The sequence below is a fragment of the Alosa sapidissima genome, chromosome 19 (genome assembly GCF_018492685.1).
Source record: "Alosa sapidissima isolate fAloSap1 chromosome 19, fAloSap1.pri, whole genome shotgun sequence".
Lineage (NCBI taxonomy): Eukaryota > Metazoa > Chordata > Actinopteri > Clupeiformes > Clupeidae > Alosa > Alosa sapidissima.
In genome coordinates, this window is record NC_055975.1 from 6,633,049 (window position 1) to 6,648,681 (window position 15,633).

Sequence of the window (15,633 nt, forward strand, 5' to 3'; positions counted from 1 at the left end):
CCAAGCCATACTGCACTCGTTATATATTGATATGTAATATTATATGATATATGATGGCTTTTTCCCTTAACAGGTGTAGATATTCATGTAAATATTTATGGCTTGGATATTCTATGCCTGCATCTTGTTTTCCCATTCAACACTGACCCCTACTTGAAAAAGGTAACTTCATTAAAAGTGCTTCCATGTCAGTCACACTGAGGCCAGGGGTGCACTTTAGACAAACAAAGATCAAGGGGTAGCCTAAGGTCAAATGCAAGGCTTTATGCATCAATGCTGCGCAACAATGGTCCAAACATACCCTCTGCTGATGAAATGTATGTACTACAATACTATACAAAGAAACAAGGCGTTAGAATGTGATTAGGAAAAGTAACTTAATTTTAAGTTATTTTAATTTTAAACATTCTTACGGTTTACAGGAGATATTGAGGCTTGGGGCCTGAAATTGCTTTCAGTCTCGAGGGCCAACTCTAGATGTCGTCCTTTCGTCATTAAAATGAATCCGAATCCCCAATGTGTAGGCTACTTTTCCGATTTGGCATTCAACAGTAGTCTACAAAGTTTGTTAAACGACCCGCAGGTTTCAGGGAGAAAGGTATTTAGGCTATCTATCTGTCACACTGGAAAACATCAGAGAGCAAACAAGTAACACACGTAACAGTCCAGATGCATGGGGAATGGGTGTGATTGCATTACCAAGGAATTACCCATCTCTATGACTAATTACTTCTTACTCAGGTTGCTAGCAGTGATATATTTAAAGATGCAGTCAGCTCTGGGATCGATCTTTCTGATCATATAAGGGCATACGTACGAAACAATGTTTTTCTTAAAATCGTTACCGCAACGTTTAGAATATGTGCGCATGTTACCACCCTAGTGCTGATATAATGTTGCCGGGTAGCGCGTAAACCATTTAATTCAACTTCACCGCTGCCAGTAAGGAATTACACAGTCTGTGCCTTGATACGCGCATCGAAAGGAGTGAGGGGCAGGGGGAGTTTCGAGGATAGAAGTGGAACATTACGGTTTATTCAAGTTCGCGAGGGATCATAGGTGTGTTCGTGAAAAGGTGTGTATTCGATCATGACAAATCTTTAATGCCAGTTAATTTACCGAATGTAAAATGTTTTTGATTGACACGTATAGCTCTAACGACTGGATTTACATGATGCTTGTTGAGTGTTGACCAAATAGGTTCTGATCTTTTATTACATTGTTAAATCAATGAAAAAGTGGTTGCTTATTTAAGATTACTTCTGCGCAAAGGCGCACCAGTAGTCCATGTAACACTGGATTGTCGGTGGAAGTTGCGAAGACTTTACTCGAACTTTTTGTGTTAACCAAGATAGGCAGTTCAAATATCAAATGGTAAAGGGGACTATTTAACTTACCTCTGCCACATTCTTACCGTAATCGCAACTGCTTTGACTTGAGAAAATAAATCTTTAAGATTTGGGGAATTATAATTTGTTGGACGGATGCTTTGGGCGACCGAACATTACCGAGGAGATACATCCTGCTATCAATCACTAGCCAATCTTTGTCAACTGGCTCATTCAATTGGCTGCACGTTCAATTAATGTCTTCTTTATTGCTCTCTTCCACTATGTTTCACAAATTGTAAGTACACAGTAAGTGACCAAATACTGAATTATATTGTGTGTCGTATGTCTCTTTAGACGCATTTTTGTCATAGTTGGTCATAAAGTTGATATCCTGTACTTCCGTCATTTGATCAGTATCTGTCACAACCAAAACAGGTGTAACTATCATTATTTGACAGGACATCTTCCTGGAGCCAGAGGTGAAAGCAGACTCTGTGTTGCTCACCATCCTTTGTCACCATGGGAAACTCATCCACCAAAGATGGCCATGGATCTCCAGGTAAATACCTAAGCAATGTGTTTTACAATCTGATTTAGTTTTCTTTTTATCAATCTCGTAGGCTACATGCATTTGGGCTCATCTGTGTATAAATCTCCCCTGGGATAACCTCACATCGGAATGCGTCCCTGTCAGCCAGTGCATTCTGCAAGGAGGCTGAGAAATTTGGTTGGCATGTGTGCTGTAGCCAATTTCATTCCGAGCGTGGAATCACCCACCACAAATCTATTATGTTAGCTCTCCCTCTCCAAGCCTTTTCGTTCATTCTCTCTTTGTTGTTTTTTCTCAGTCCTACCTTCTTCTCTCTCTTGCTCTCTCTCTCTCTTTCTTTCTCTATCTCTCTTTCATTCCATTCCATTCCTCCCTCCCTCCTTCCCTTCCTCTCTCCCTCCCTCCTCTATTTAGTCTCATGCCTTTATTAAGTTTCCCATCGGAGTACAGAGGCCACATGCCCCCCTGCAGTGGGCCGACATGCCTGATGGTGTTGGGCAGATGAAGACGGGGGGGGGCTCGGAAGGAGGAGAGAGAAGGAAGGTTGAGGGCATGAGTCAGCTCTCCCCGCGGGCACTGCCCCATTCACATTCTCCTCACGCCACTGTTGATTGGTCAAGCCCTGTTGCCCTTTTGGTGGTGACTCAGCGAAATTCTCCGACTTGCCACAAGCAATACTGTCGGATTAATTGCAAACAGCCAATCTGTACCCAGACCTTGGCACGTACACTTTTTCCGTGTTTTAGGATTATTTTTGAGCACAGTTGCAAAGAGTAGCTGGTGGCGTTTTTTTATCAGTGCTCGTCACTTGCACTTGGTTATCTTGGCTATGCAGCATTGAATCTGTTTTGTGAGCAAAGACTGCTGTTTTCACACAAGGACAGGGACCAAGTGTGTAAGGTCACTGATGTTTTGCAGCCCGAGAGGAATGTCTGTCCCGAGAGCATCCAGGGCCCAATTATTCCCAGCCATGACCGTCTGGTGTGTTTTGGCTCGTGGACTCAGATGTGATTTGTTCTTGTTATCCTCACTCGCATTGCTTCATTTTGCTTTGCTTGCCTCCGCCTCCTCTAGGCCCCCCTCTGGACATATTCCAGACACCTCCGTCCTCTCCGCTCTCTCCTTTGCCCACCTGTACGTCAGACCAGCTTCACCTGGCCTCCCCACTGCAAGGGTCCACCCCAGAGGGCAAAGTCCGGACACACAAGGAGACGAAGAACATCCCAGTCATCAGCTCTTCCTCTAGAAACCTGGACACTAGTACAGGCTCCCCCAACACCAGCCAGGACTGGGCTGTAATTAGCTTAGGGTCCTGTCCGTCACCGGTTAAAGCAGGAAGCATCCCGCCAGTCAAGAGGGAGACTTTTGTAAAGGGCAGGCCCAAGATCAGTAGCAGCAGCAGTGCTGTTCCTCTGTCGTCAGCAAGGACTCACAGTTCACCGGAAAAGCCCACCGAGCAGACTTTCCAGGAGAAGGACAGTGGGCTTGGGCCGTCTCTGTCTGAGACAACCAGTGGGACAGAAAGCCCATGTGTGGAAGAGAACCTTCTAGAACAGTGCCGGAAAGCATTGGGACTCGAATCATCAATTGACCCCACCCTCAACTTGGCTGGTAAGAGAGATCAGATAGATAGATAGATAGATAGATAGATACTTTATTGATCCCCAGGGGAAATTCAAGAAAGATCATATACTATCAGGACTGATTGACATGCATGTTCTACTTAGAGTGAGATCACTCAAAGCACCCTCAAGTTAAAACCCCAAGACTTTCCTCAGACTCAGGAGTGGAAAATGATTGAGGAAATAAATTGGTAGAGGAACAGAGGAAAGTTGTGGACCATTAGCAGTAATTCAGGGAAAGGACTAGCATGGGTCCTAGACTCGCTGTCCTCACTAGTTACATGATCCATATCCAGAACAGACAGCTGCGCAAATCTCTCATTCTCAACACTGATGCATAAGCCCTGAGCTATGTTGTGAGTGCACAGTTGGTCATGATTGTGTGATTTGGCTCCCAGTACAATTCCCTCTTTAACCTCGACATGTGGGCCCTGATCTCTGTGTCGCTGCACAGACGGAAGTGCTATGAATCACAGGCCCTCCACTCATTGTCTGCTCACGAACCACATCAAAATTAGGCAAGTATTGCACAAGTTCGGTGTCAACGACTGAGTGGAGTGTTGCCATGTTGTTCACATTGCCTTAAAAGTCATGGTCAAGTCAGGCTGTGCTGCATGATGTCATCAGCATTCCTCTTTCAAACAAGTCGTATTCGACATTGACATAACAGTCCTGTATGACCAGTGGATGGACCATAAATAAAAATGTGTTTTGCTGTAAGATGTTGTATTAGATTAAATACTTTATTGATGACATTCTTAACTTCTCATTCTCATTTTTTTTCCCTTTGTGTTTTTCTTTGTATTTTTCCGTCTTGCTGTAGATCTGCTGCGTTGCTTTCTAACAGAACGGAAGGAACTAGTGAAGGAGCTCCGAAGCCTGAAGGAGAGTATTCAGGTGAGCTTCATCCACAGCAAAGACCCTGCACCTCATTAGTATATACAGTATATATATTGATCCCGTGAGGGAAATTTGGTCTCTGCGTTTATCCCAATCCGTGAATTAGTGAACACACAGTGAGGTGAAGCACACACTAATCCTGGCGCAGTGAGCTGCTTGCAACAACAGCGGCGCTCGGGGAGCAGTGAGGGGTTAGATGCCTTGCTCAAGGGCACTTCAGCCGTGCCTACTGGTCGGGGTTCGAACCGGCAACCCTCCGGTTACAAGTCCGAAGCGCTAACCAGTAGGCCACGGCTGCCCATTAAGGCACTCTTTTGTTTTTTGTGTATTAACTGTTTTTGTTCAACTACATTTTGAATTAGAACCAGATTGTTGGCTGGTTAGTTAATTAGTCATCTGTCCTCTAAGTGTCCTCTTCCTTTGTTCATGATAGAAACCTGTATTTTGTTCCAACTCTGTCATTGGCTCAACAAGTTCTGGGTATTTTTAGCAATTTAGGACCGGAAGGATCTGATCCCTGGAGTCTTTTCTGTTGTAAATATTTAAGGAAAGTAAACAAGAAATGACGCTAACCCCACACGCGCGCGCACACACACAAACATGCTCACTTATACACACCCACCACACAGGTCAAGGCTGGGCATCAGTGGGAGATAACGTCCACTTTGCAGTTTGTCATCTCCGCTAGCCAAGGCTTCTGGGAGATGGGACTTTTCTAATGGCCTACTTCCTGTGTGAGGCTTGCAGCAGAGGAAGTGGGCTGAGATGGTCTTGATGTGGCCTGCGATGGCCGTCTGGCTGCCCATCAGCAACACAATGAAAAGCTCCTCTGTTTAGAAGAGCATGAGGGGGAAGCTGGAGAACGCACCCCAGCGCACTTAGCATTCTTTCAGCGTCGCTCAGCACCGCTCTCATTCCTCTGAGGTCCAGGCGAATTCCTGCCATTTTATGAGGGGAAGATTTATGCTCTGTGACTATTCTCTACCCTATCCTCATCATCATCTTCCTCTTTCTCTTCTTCTTCTCCTTCTTCTCCTCGTTCTTTTTTTGGGTGTAATTTCCCGTTCATAATGGGGGCCCCACCCTTCTGAGTATTCTGCTCAGGGGCCTCTGTCTGTAGTAGATTAGGCATCGCTGGAACACATTCCACCCCAGCACTCTCCTCCCAGTCCCCTCTGGTGTGCACAGAGAGAGAGAGAGAGAGAGAGAGAGAGAGAGAGAGAGAGAGATAGACAGTGATAGAGATGTAGGCAGAGGAGAGAGAGACAGGGAGATAAAGATGGAGGAGAGAGAAAACGGGGGGAGAAAGTGTCAGAGAGAACATATTGATATGAATTGCAATACACATACAATGTGATTGCACTTTACCTTATTCACCCAAAGCAAAGGCAGGAAGCATTTGAAGTGATTCAGAAAAAGGACAGAAAAGAACACTGCATAGAGAGACAGACAAAAAAGGAGAGATGGAGGGAACAGGCTTCTGGGAAGGGACAGTTTCAATGTGAGTTTCAATTAGATTGCCAGTACATTGGGAGAATGTTTTCACTTACTCACTCTGCTTCCAGAAACAGGCACGTTTGAGGGCTGCAAGTGAAAGCAGGCTTTTGTGTTTTTCTATAGTCTTTAAATCAGTTTTTTGTTAGTCTCCAGTGCCTTGCTGCAGGTTTAGGGAAAGTCTAGCAACAAGGGGGCTGTTTGTGAAAGAAAGAGAGCTCTTTTCAGCAGTGAAACATAACAGGACTTTTGTGTTTGCTAGTGTGAGGGGAGAAGTCGGCATGTTATGCCTGAGTGTCCCTTTGGATAGAGTGTGTGTGTGTATGTGTGTGCACGCGTGTGTGGCTGTCTTCACTGGAGCGTGGGTGTTGTGCTGCAAAAGTCCTCCCTTTCTTGTGCCTCCCTGTTCATCTGAGCGCTCGCCTTTTCCTCCCTGAGAGAAGAAACTCAAACAATGATCTCACAAGTGCAGCCCTCTCTCTCTCTTTCTGTCTCTCTCTCACACTCACTCACTCACACACACACACACACACACACACACACACGTGTGCATCCATAACACCCATAAACACACACAGATGGACAAAACACAATTTAAGAGCTTTGTCTCCCCAGCATACACATGCACACTAACAAAAACATACGCAGACAAAGAAGCTCACAAATCGAGACAAAAAAAAGCACATCCTCTCTCAAAGACACATACAAACACAGGCATCGGGAGGCATTGTCCCAGTCTGGCTGGGCTGTGGGTGGGCTATTCCATCCTGTGGATGGGATCGTGCTCTCAGGTCTCGGAATTTTGGGATCAGTTCCAGATGGACAGTGGTGATTTCTAGGAATGGACTCCACTCCAGCCCCACGGCTCTTTGGGGGTTGTGGCTGGAATACGTTTCCATAGAGAATGAGGCATTCAGTGTCACATTTGCATTGCAGAGTACATTTAAATAGTGTGTTTCGGTGTGCGTATGGTTTTCCTTTAACTTTTAGTGTGTGTGTTGAGTGTGTGCATGTGTATGTGTGTGTGAATCTATGTGTTTTCTGAGTGGGAGGAGGCAATTACCACCACTACTCTGTTTTTCGGTTCATGGAGGTCAAGAGATTACCATGCAAAGCCGGTAAATATTACATAAAAAAGTGTGTGTGTGTGTGTGAGTGTTTGTATGTTAGCGTGTGTGTGTCTGTGCATTTGTGTATGTGTGTTGGCTGTGACTGAGGTGGGAGGAGGCATCCAGCATCAGACTTATAATAGCACTAGTGCTTGGTGTTGGGCAGACATAGCTGAGATAGAGTGAGACTGGAAGTGAGAGAGAGAGACTGGAAGTGAGGGAGAAAGAGAGAGAGAGAGAGAGAGAGACTGGAAGTGAGTGTGAGAGAGAGAGAAAGGGAGAGAAACTGGATGGGGAAATAGGGAGGGGTGGTTTCCTGATTGTTCCTAATGTGCATGTGTATATACACACTCTAAATGTGTGTGAGCGTGTCTGGGTGTGTGTGTGTGTGTGTGCGGGGTTCACAGTCATGTACGAGTCCTTTTTGGGTGCTGCAGAGTAATTCGAGGGGTCAGTGTGTTTCCTGGATGATGTGTGAGGGCGGTGAGATTTGGGATCATCGGTCTTATCGCACTGAAGGATGAGGTGGGGCGTTTCCTGTTTTCTCTGGCTGTCTGGCCTTGCACAATGGCACGACCCCTCAGCATGGTTCCAGTTAGCCTAAGCAGGGACTCCCTCTCTAATCCCCTCCAGAAGAAGACGCTCAGGAAAGCTTTGGGAAATGTTTAGTTTCTGATGAAGCTCTCAGTCAGAGTCGTGATGTGGTGCTTGTTGAGATTGGGAGTTCCTCTGTAATGATTTGCTAACAGTGTATGTTTATACTGTCTAGAGAGGTGTTTGTATATGCCCGCGTGTATACATTTGAAGATGAAATAGACACATCCATTTTAAAGTCTTGCCTTAGGAGCTTTTGTTCACATAAATGTTAGCTCAGTATCTTTTACTAAAGTGAGGTAGTTGGAGAGTCTGATCTTTGCGGGGGGGGGTGTGAATGGGGGAGCTGCTGGGACAGTGTGTGTGTGTGTGTGAGAGAAAGAGAGATGTGTGGGTGTGTGGACTCTCTGGTGATGGGCTAATGGGGCCCAGCTGTGGTGTGAGGGTGCTGGTCAGGCACGGAGGGAAGCTTGCTGGCTGAACTCCGCTTCTTCTCTCCCCAACTGCCGCTGAGACGAATAATCCCGCCCTTCCTCTCTCCCACACTCCTCTGTGCTGTGTGCCGGGACGGAACAGGACTCTTCCAACAGCCCCCGACACCCAACCCGCCAGAACCCCAGCATGGGAGTCTCCTGCACACACACACACACACACACACACACACACACACACACACACACACACACACACACACACACACACACACACACAGCACAGTGCTGCAGTTTGATCTCTGTCCAACACTCCTTTTATCTTTCTCTCTCTCTCTTAGTGTTTGCCTCAACACTCACAGCATGGCAGCATGGCAAGTGGATAAGTGTCCCCGCTGTCCTCCGGTTACACCTCTCAGCACTGTAGAAGAGTTAAGGATCGGGCCAAACATTGTCTTTATGTATGAGGGGAAAGTGTTTGGTGCACAGATACTGATACCGTTGTTGTTGTCTGTCTCTACCTGAGGCCAAGTGTTGAGTTAGACAAGAGAAGGGCATTAGCTGAAGGGATCAAATAAAAATGCATGGGATCCGCGCTCATGGAGCAGAACGGAGAGGGAGTCCTCCTCCTCTTCCTCCTCCTCCTCCTCCTCCTCTTTCTCTTTCAGTGTGACCTTTCTTCAGTGTGGAACTGGTGGGGTGGGTTGGGGGGGACAGGGCTGAATATGTCTGAGCAAGACTGGAGCACACAGGATGGCTTTCTCTTTGACTCAAATGAGTCGTGGTTTCATTTTTCCCTTCTTGGCTTCTTCCACTTCATATGAGCGAGCATCTGCTTTAACTTCAGTCTGGTGTGGGCGGCGGTCCCCTGTGTCTGAGCAAGTCTTGTTTTAAGTGGTGCTCGACCGAGCTCAGGTCATGGTTCAGAGAGGCCATCTTGATTTGCCCCAACACCTCACTCCTTTGCTTTTTTAACCAGGACACTTATTGCCGTGGTTACCCTGCCGTTCAGCTACCCGGTAATTCGATTTAGTCAGGAGTCTTTAGTTTGAGTCGATTTAGTTTCAGCAAGTCTGGAAGCCTTCCACGCAGCTGGCAAGCGAGGATGGCTAATCTCCACAAGATCCTCTCACTCAAGTTGCAAAGCAGTGCAAACAAAGTGTTTTGGTCACAGTTCCCTGGAAGTGTTATCTGTCCAAACCTGTGTGATAACGCTTACAGTTTTGTTTTTTTTTCTTCTTATTTGAAATCTTCAGCAATGTTCTCTGAGCTGCTCAGGCACGCTCACAGGCCCCCAAGAGCCGTAAACACACATTCCTGCTGCTGGCAGTGGGGTTCTGGGCGGCTGAGCCTGAATGAAGCCGCCCGAGCCTTTGGCACTGGGTCCAGTCACTTGGCCCTAACAGGCCGCGCACAGTATCTCCTTGCGACTGCCAATACTTGAGCCGCCCTGCCGGGTCTAACGGATGACCTCAGTCTTTTAAGGAGGGGGGACCTGCAGTATTTGAGTTTTCTCACAGTTTCCATTTAGCCGTGAAGCATGTATCACTATTGGCAGCTGTTGGAGGGGGACACATTGCACAGTGAATAGAGAAGTCTAAGGTGGAGAATGCTGGTAGTCTGGCAAATATTTGTTGTGCTTTACCAATAGATTTGCATGGACATGTTTATGTTCTAGTTATTGAATTCCAATTGAGTGGATAAGGAACATATCAGTACGTGCTGTTGTGTTATCTTAGCATTGGGATGATTCAGTGTTTCTCTGACCTTTGACTTTCCAACTCAATTTTGAAATGTGGGTGAGAAATGTTGCATTTCATTTAATTACACATTTAAGTCATTTATGGTACTGAGATCAAGCATGAGATCAACCATTTTGAGAAAAATGAGTTGAATATACTTCTAAAACAGTCGTTAATTATGTTTGGCTGAATTGCATTCAGTGCCATTGTGAAACCCAGCATGTCCCTTCACATTGACCGCATTTCATTCTATATCAATGTGCTACAATCAATTAATCTGTCTTGATGTTGCTTGGCAACTATTCTGATAGAATTATTTCTTGGCGGAAGAATGATTATCTATAAATAAATCATTAAATTTCTTGTTGCTGTGCATTTATTTTATGAAATCTTTCCAGGTATATGTAGTAACCATTTTAACAAGCATCTCCACTTCGTGTCGTGCCTAACAACGCCCTTTAGCTGTTTTAAAATCACTGGAACGTACAGCCTCACAGGGCTTACTGCTTAAACCATAACTACTATTTTCCTAAACATTTTTTAATGATTGCTTTTTATGGGCAGGAGGAATTTCAGTGCAGTGTCACTGTTTATTTTCTTTTGAAGCTGTCAGCCACACTGCCACAAACTGTGATTTGCCAGACAGGCCACTGGTATAGTTTGAATCTTAAACATACCTACTGTTTGTATGTATTTGTGTTTGTCAGTGACTGTATCCTTGGATTTTTTTGCAGTATAGTCAACAACAAGACTATGTGCAGTATGTACAAAGGTTCATATTGCAAAGGTGAGACAAATTTTATGGACAATAAAATAACAGTATTATTCTGTTGTGTCCTTGGCTCCAAGTAATTTGTCAGTGTTCCGAAGAGGTCTATGGTTCTCTAGGTCACTAGGCATGTGGGAAGGGGAGCAGGGTGGAAAGTTGAAATAGCCTGATGAGGTATTTATAGTGCCTTCTCTTGAGCAAACATGAGGCGAGAGGAGTTACATAACCTGTGTATTAGACGGAGATCTGTTGTAAAGTCCGTCTCTGTGGTGACGAGTGGTTGGGGCTTCTCCTTGCAGGAGGAGCGAGGGGAGTGGCAGCAGTTCCAGGCCGACCTGCAGGTGGCCGTCGCTGTGGCCGACCGGTTGCGAGCGGAGGCTGAAGAGGAGCTGAGCGTGCTCCGAGGGACCCAGCAGGAATGGCAGAGGCTGCTGGCCGACGCGCAGAGGGCGCAGAAGGAGGCCGAGGAGCGCCTCGAGCCACTCCAGGCCCAGCTGGAGGAGAGCCGTCAGAGGCTGGTCACACTGACCCAGGATCAGAGCCAGGGCCAGAGCAGCCACACCGCGGCGTCCCAGGAGCAGAGCCACACGCAGCCCCTCAGGGGTCGGGAGAGGAGCGCCAGCGGGAAGGGCGTGGCCGAAGGGTACCTGAGGAAACTGAAAGCCGAGGAGAGGAAGAGGGAAGGGCCTCACAGGAGTCTGACATCGGAGAGATCCAGGTGAGCTCCTGCTGCACCACACCTGGCCAATACACAGGTGCAGGCTTTAGACCTGGTATGTCCCACAGTCTTTTAGCCGCAGCCATTTACTGAGTCATTTGATGTTACTCATGACCTCTGCCTTTGGTTTCCCCTGCTATGTGAATTCTGGGTGATTTATGGAGATTCCATTCAATTGTATTTTATATCATTACACAACTCAATATGTGAACAACTGTGAAAGCCATTTGGCTTTTCTCTTAGGTCCAGAAGAATGTTTCAAACAACTTCACTGTAGTAGTCCAGGCAGCCTATTTGTCTAGGGCTCAGAGCGGGCCGGTTCCCCACTTGACCACTCATACAGTTTGCACCCACTTGAACAATTGTTCACGGGCGATGCCAAGTGGGCACAAACTGAATTTATACAGCGCCTCTGCGCGCCTGGCCGCAACCCAGTAGTTTAATCAGCTGTGGTGCTCATGCATCGAGGGTAACATTTCAGAGGGATTTTTCAAACTCCTCCTGTCCTCCCTGGAAAGAGAGAGACCCAGACGGGAGCATCAGACTGTCCCGTCGCGCTCGGCTTGACCGTTCCACTCATATCGATTTCATGGCACAGACCATCTTTATTTTATTTTTATTTTTTTTTCTGCAGGAGCCTTTCGAGACTTCCTGTGTCTTCAGACTCCCCCGTCGTGCTAAATGGTACTTCCCAGACAACCACCTCAACAGGACCCGCCAATAAAGTGAGCATCACACAACAATAAATTCATTTCAGTTTTTTTGTTAACTGGGATCTTGAGAATATTTTGCCAAATTTCTGTATATTTGATTATGTCTGTATATTTAATTTTGTCTTTTGTGGCAGGGCACGCTTCAAATCAGAGGAAAAAGGGGTCAAGACAAGGAGGAGAACTTGAACAATAATCATTCAGGTCTGTTCTAACCGACTCCAGCTGGCCTTTTCCTTTTCCCTCCTCAGCTGATGTCTAAATCACGTGTGTACTCTATTTTGCTTGCTATGTAAACAGCGTGTTTGTGTTTGTTTTCTCTTCAAAGGTAAACAAGAAGAGTCAAATCGCCAGCTTATATCTGACCTCACAGATTCTTTCACTGTCACTACTAGTAAAAGCAGGTGAGTTTCACACACACACACAAACACTCTCTCTCTCTATCCCAATTCTGCACCATGCTTTCGAGTTCCTGATTTGTATCAGTGAAATCAGAACTGACAAACTGCTCAGTCATTTGTGCTTTCAGGCAGGAATCCATGGGTAGGATTAGCAGCATATCTGCATACAGGTTCAGTGGCCTGCTGCTATGCTGCTCCTCTTTCCAGACTTTCCAGCACACTGAGTTCTAGTCATTCACCGAACAGTACATTGAGTTCCCGATAGCCAAGTCTACAGTGCTCGGGGAATAATGAGGATGTGAAGCTATTACTTAAGGCATCAGCACCCACACAGTGTGTTTCCTTGTAGGTGACTTGATTGATCGACTATGGCAGACTGTTTGAGTTTTGTGAGCAATGGCAACTCATGGAGTTGGACTGGGGATTTGATCTAGCATGTAACTGATGGTGCTGCCAAATGTCTGAGGGTTTGCTTCATATTAGGAACCACCAGCCTGTTACCATGTACTCGCTTCTGGCACAACTGGGTTAAAGAGGACTAAATGATGCACACTAGCGACTGCTGGACAAGTGGTGGACTTGTGTGGACTTTTCCCCCCGTTGTGAATGGAATACCTCTCTGCACATTCTGATCCCATGGTTCCCACACCCCAACTCTGTTACAGTATATTAAGTCAACATGGCTGGACCTTTGATGTTTGTTTTTCAAACACTTGCCCAATAGCCCCATTCAGAGGGGCCTTTACGCTCAATACTTGTCCATCACATGATTTTTGCCTTGACTGCATGTGTGTTTTGTGTGTGTGTGTCTGTTTTGTGTGTGTGTGTGTGTGTGTGTGTGTGTGTGTGTCAGTGTCAGCAGGCCTCAGGATGACTTCAACCGACTGCTGCGTCGTCATGGTGGTTCTAAGAGGAACTCACTGCTGCGCTGGTGTCAGAGTCGCACCCAGGGCTACAAGGTATCGCAGTGGCAGACAAGCCATTATAAACAACAGTCAGTCAGTCACACCACACAGCACAGAGCATATAAGCCCTCATCACATAACTGGTTAAGAATTCAATAAATATATTCTAGGCCTCTTATATCACAAAATAAATAAATATACTTATTGCTTATTCATCAACAAAATGTATATGAATAAGCACCTTATGTTTTCCCTCTCTCTCTTGTTCTATGTGCCTTGGCATCTTTTCCTTCTCTCTCACTCTCTGTGTGAGAGTATGACCACACACACAAGCACACCTGTGTGTGTTTGTGTGTGTGTGTGTGTGTGTGTGTATACATACTAACACCAATGTGATAAAGATTTGGGATGCAAAGATTAGGAATGCAATCACACAACTTTCTGACTTGGTGACTTCTCCTCGTCAGAATATTGATATTACCAACTTCAGCAGCAGCTGGGCGGATGGCCTGGCCTTCTGTGCCATCTACCACACCTACCTCCCAACGCACATTCCATACAGTAGCCTCAGCCCGGACAACAAGGTGAGAATTCGCCCCTTTCCCACGCCCTCGCACCCTCATCAGTTATACACGAGTAGGCACTCTCATTTCCATGTACAGTTTATACAGTGAACTGGTGAACGTTCTGGTGGAAGTGAACCCAAATGACAGGTTTGTTCGGTGCTTAAGGTTCTTGTGTCATTAACAATGGTGGTGATGGTTATTGTTGTTGTTGTGTGCAGAGGGAGAACCTCACCCTTGCATTCCAGACTGGGGAGGGTGTTGGAATCACCGCCTCGCTTGTAAGTGTATTCAACACTCCGCACACATGGAACCCAATCACAGGATGATTTCATTACTTATATGAAAAGCAGAGTATGCACACAGATTTAGAAATGACCCAGGGGACTGCTGAGACAGTGGCATATGGGCAAGGACAATAGCAGGGACTGTAGTCTAACCTGGAGAAGGCATTCCACCCAGCATGGTTATAGATTTATACAGACAACGGCATTGATTAGAACCTGAAATAATCTTCCATATTGTCATAATACTTCCATATATGGGAATTCTGACTCAGCCACCAGACTCCGATTCAGCTGTTCACTTAACTTGTTATTGATGTGTGGAGCACTCCTTCTACACTCAGATCTTCTGTCTATTTCTCAGATTCCCTGTGCGCACAGAAGAGAGCAAGTTGTTGTGGTTTCATCTTCAACAAGTAGCTTGTTTCTGATATCTGGCCTTATTGTAAGCCTGCTCTCATGTGTGTTTTCAGACAGTGGATGAGATGCTGAGAGCCGAGGGGCCGGACTGGCAGAGGGTTCTGGGATACGTGGAGAGCATTTACCGACACTTTGAGATGTGATTCCTCAACTGGACATCCCCAACTTATGCCAAGATGTCACCGAGAAGCACCAGGTGTTTGGAGGCTTCCTCCTCATGAACATTTCCATATCACTGATCAGGGCGACTACTGAGGCATGGATGACATGACGAGATGGGACTGGGCAGGACTAGTGAATGACTTTGGTTTGGATCGCCCCCTGTTGGTTATACATTGGAACTACATGTTTAGAAGGATGAGCTTTGGACAGTGCTACAATATGAGTTTTTACCCAAAGGTTACTTGAGTGATTTGTCACAAATGTGACATTGAACATTAAGAGGATTATTGGCCTGCTTTGACACACTCGTGGTTGGTATGTGATGTATTGTCGTAAATATTAAGATTTTTTGTTTTTTAAAAAGAAAAGACAATTAATATGATGAGTTTTGCTGTGATTTAAACACTCTGTAAATATGCACTTTTAGAAGCACTTTGTTGTGCCTATATGGATTCTGTGTCTGAGAACAAGGTCCTATGGCAGACACGATGGCTCACGTTATTTCAGGCCCGTTTGAGGTTGGTCTCTGAAGTCACCACACATTACACAGTGTCTCTGTGCACCTGAAACGTGGCATGACTGCCTTATTATACATGAAGGACTACGAGACCTGTCCTCTTTTTCCATTCACTCGGCCTTCCCCGAAGCCTGCTAGCTGAAAAGGCTCGCTCCTTCACAGTGTCCTCTGTTGGGAATTGAAATGTAATTTCATACGTTAACAAAGGTTAATTTGCCAAAGATTCTGAGAAATAAATAAAATGATCTATTTTGAGCTGTGACTATATCCACATGCTTCTTGTTACTAGTTTTAAATCACTTAGTGAAAGTTTGTTTGTGCTGCCCTCTTGAGGCCCAACATAATCATGTCTGGCATTTTCACAACAGCAAGCAATCTCAGTGTTTAGTCTGGAAGACCGTTTCGTTTAAA

The 15,633-nt window shown here is 45.8% G+C and overlaps 1 protein-coding gene across 2 annotated transcripts; it reads left to right on the forward strand.

The window, feature by feature from the left end:
- The first annotated feature begins 601 nt into the window (after positions 1–601).
- On the forward strand, positions 602–15,477 carry si:ch211-195o20.7 (cytospin-A). 2 transcript variants are annotated; one of them, XM_042071885.1, is made up of 12 exons: positions 602–1,075; positions 1,790–1,890; positions 2,956–3,492; positions 4,327–4,400; positions 10,842–11,260; positions 11,895–11,985; positions 12,108–12,174; positions 12,299–12,374; positions 13,219–13,330; positions 13,744–13,860; positions 14,061–14,120; positions 14,597–15,477. In XM_042071885.1, the coding sequence occupies exons 2-12, from the start codon at positions 1,851–1,853 to the stop codon at positions 14,684–14,686; spliced, it is 1,683 nt and encodes a 560-aa protein (XP_041927819.1). In that variant the 5' UTR covers positions 602–1,075; positions 1,790–1,850; the 3' UTR covers positions 14,687–15,477. The 2 variants fall into 2 exon arrangements, with proteins under 2 accessions (XP_041927819.1, XP_041927820.1); XM_042071886.1 differs by having other exon boundaries at positions 603–1,075; positions 13,225–13,330.
- The last annotated feature ends 156 nt before the right edge of the window (positions 15,478–15,633 follow it).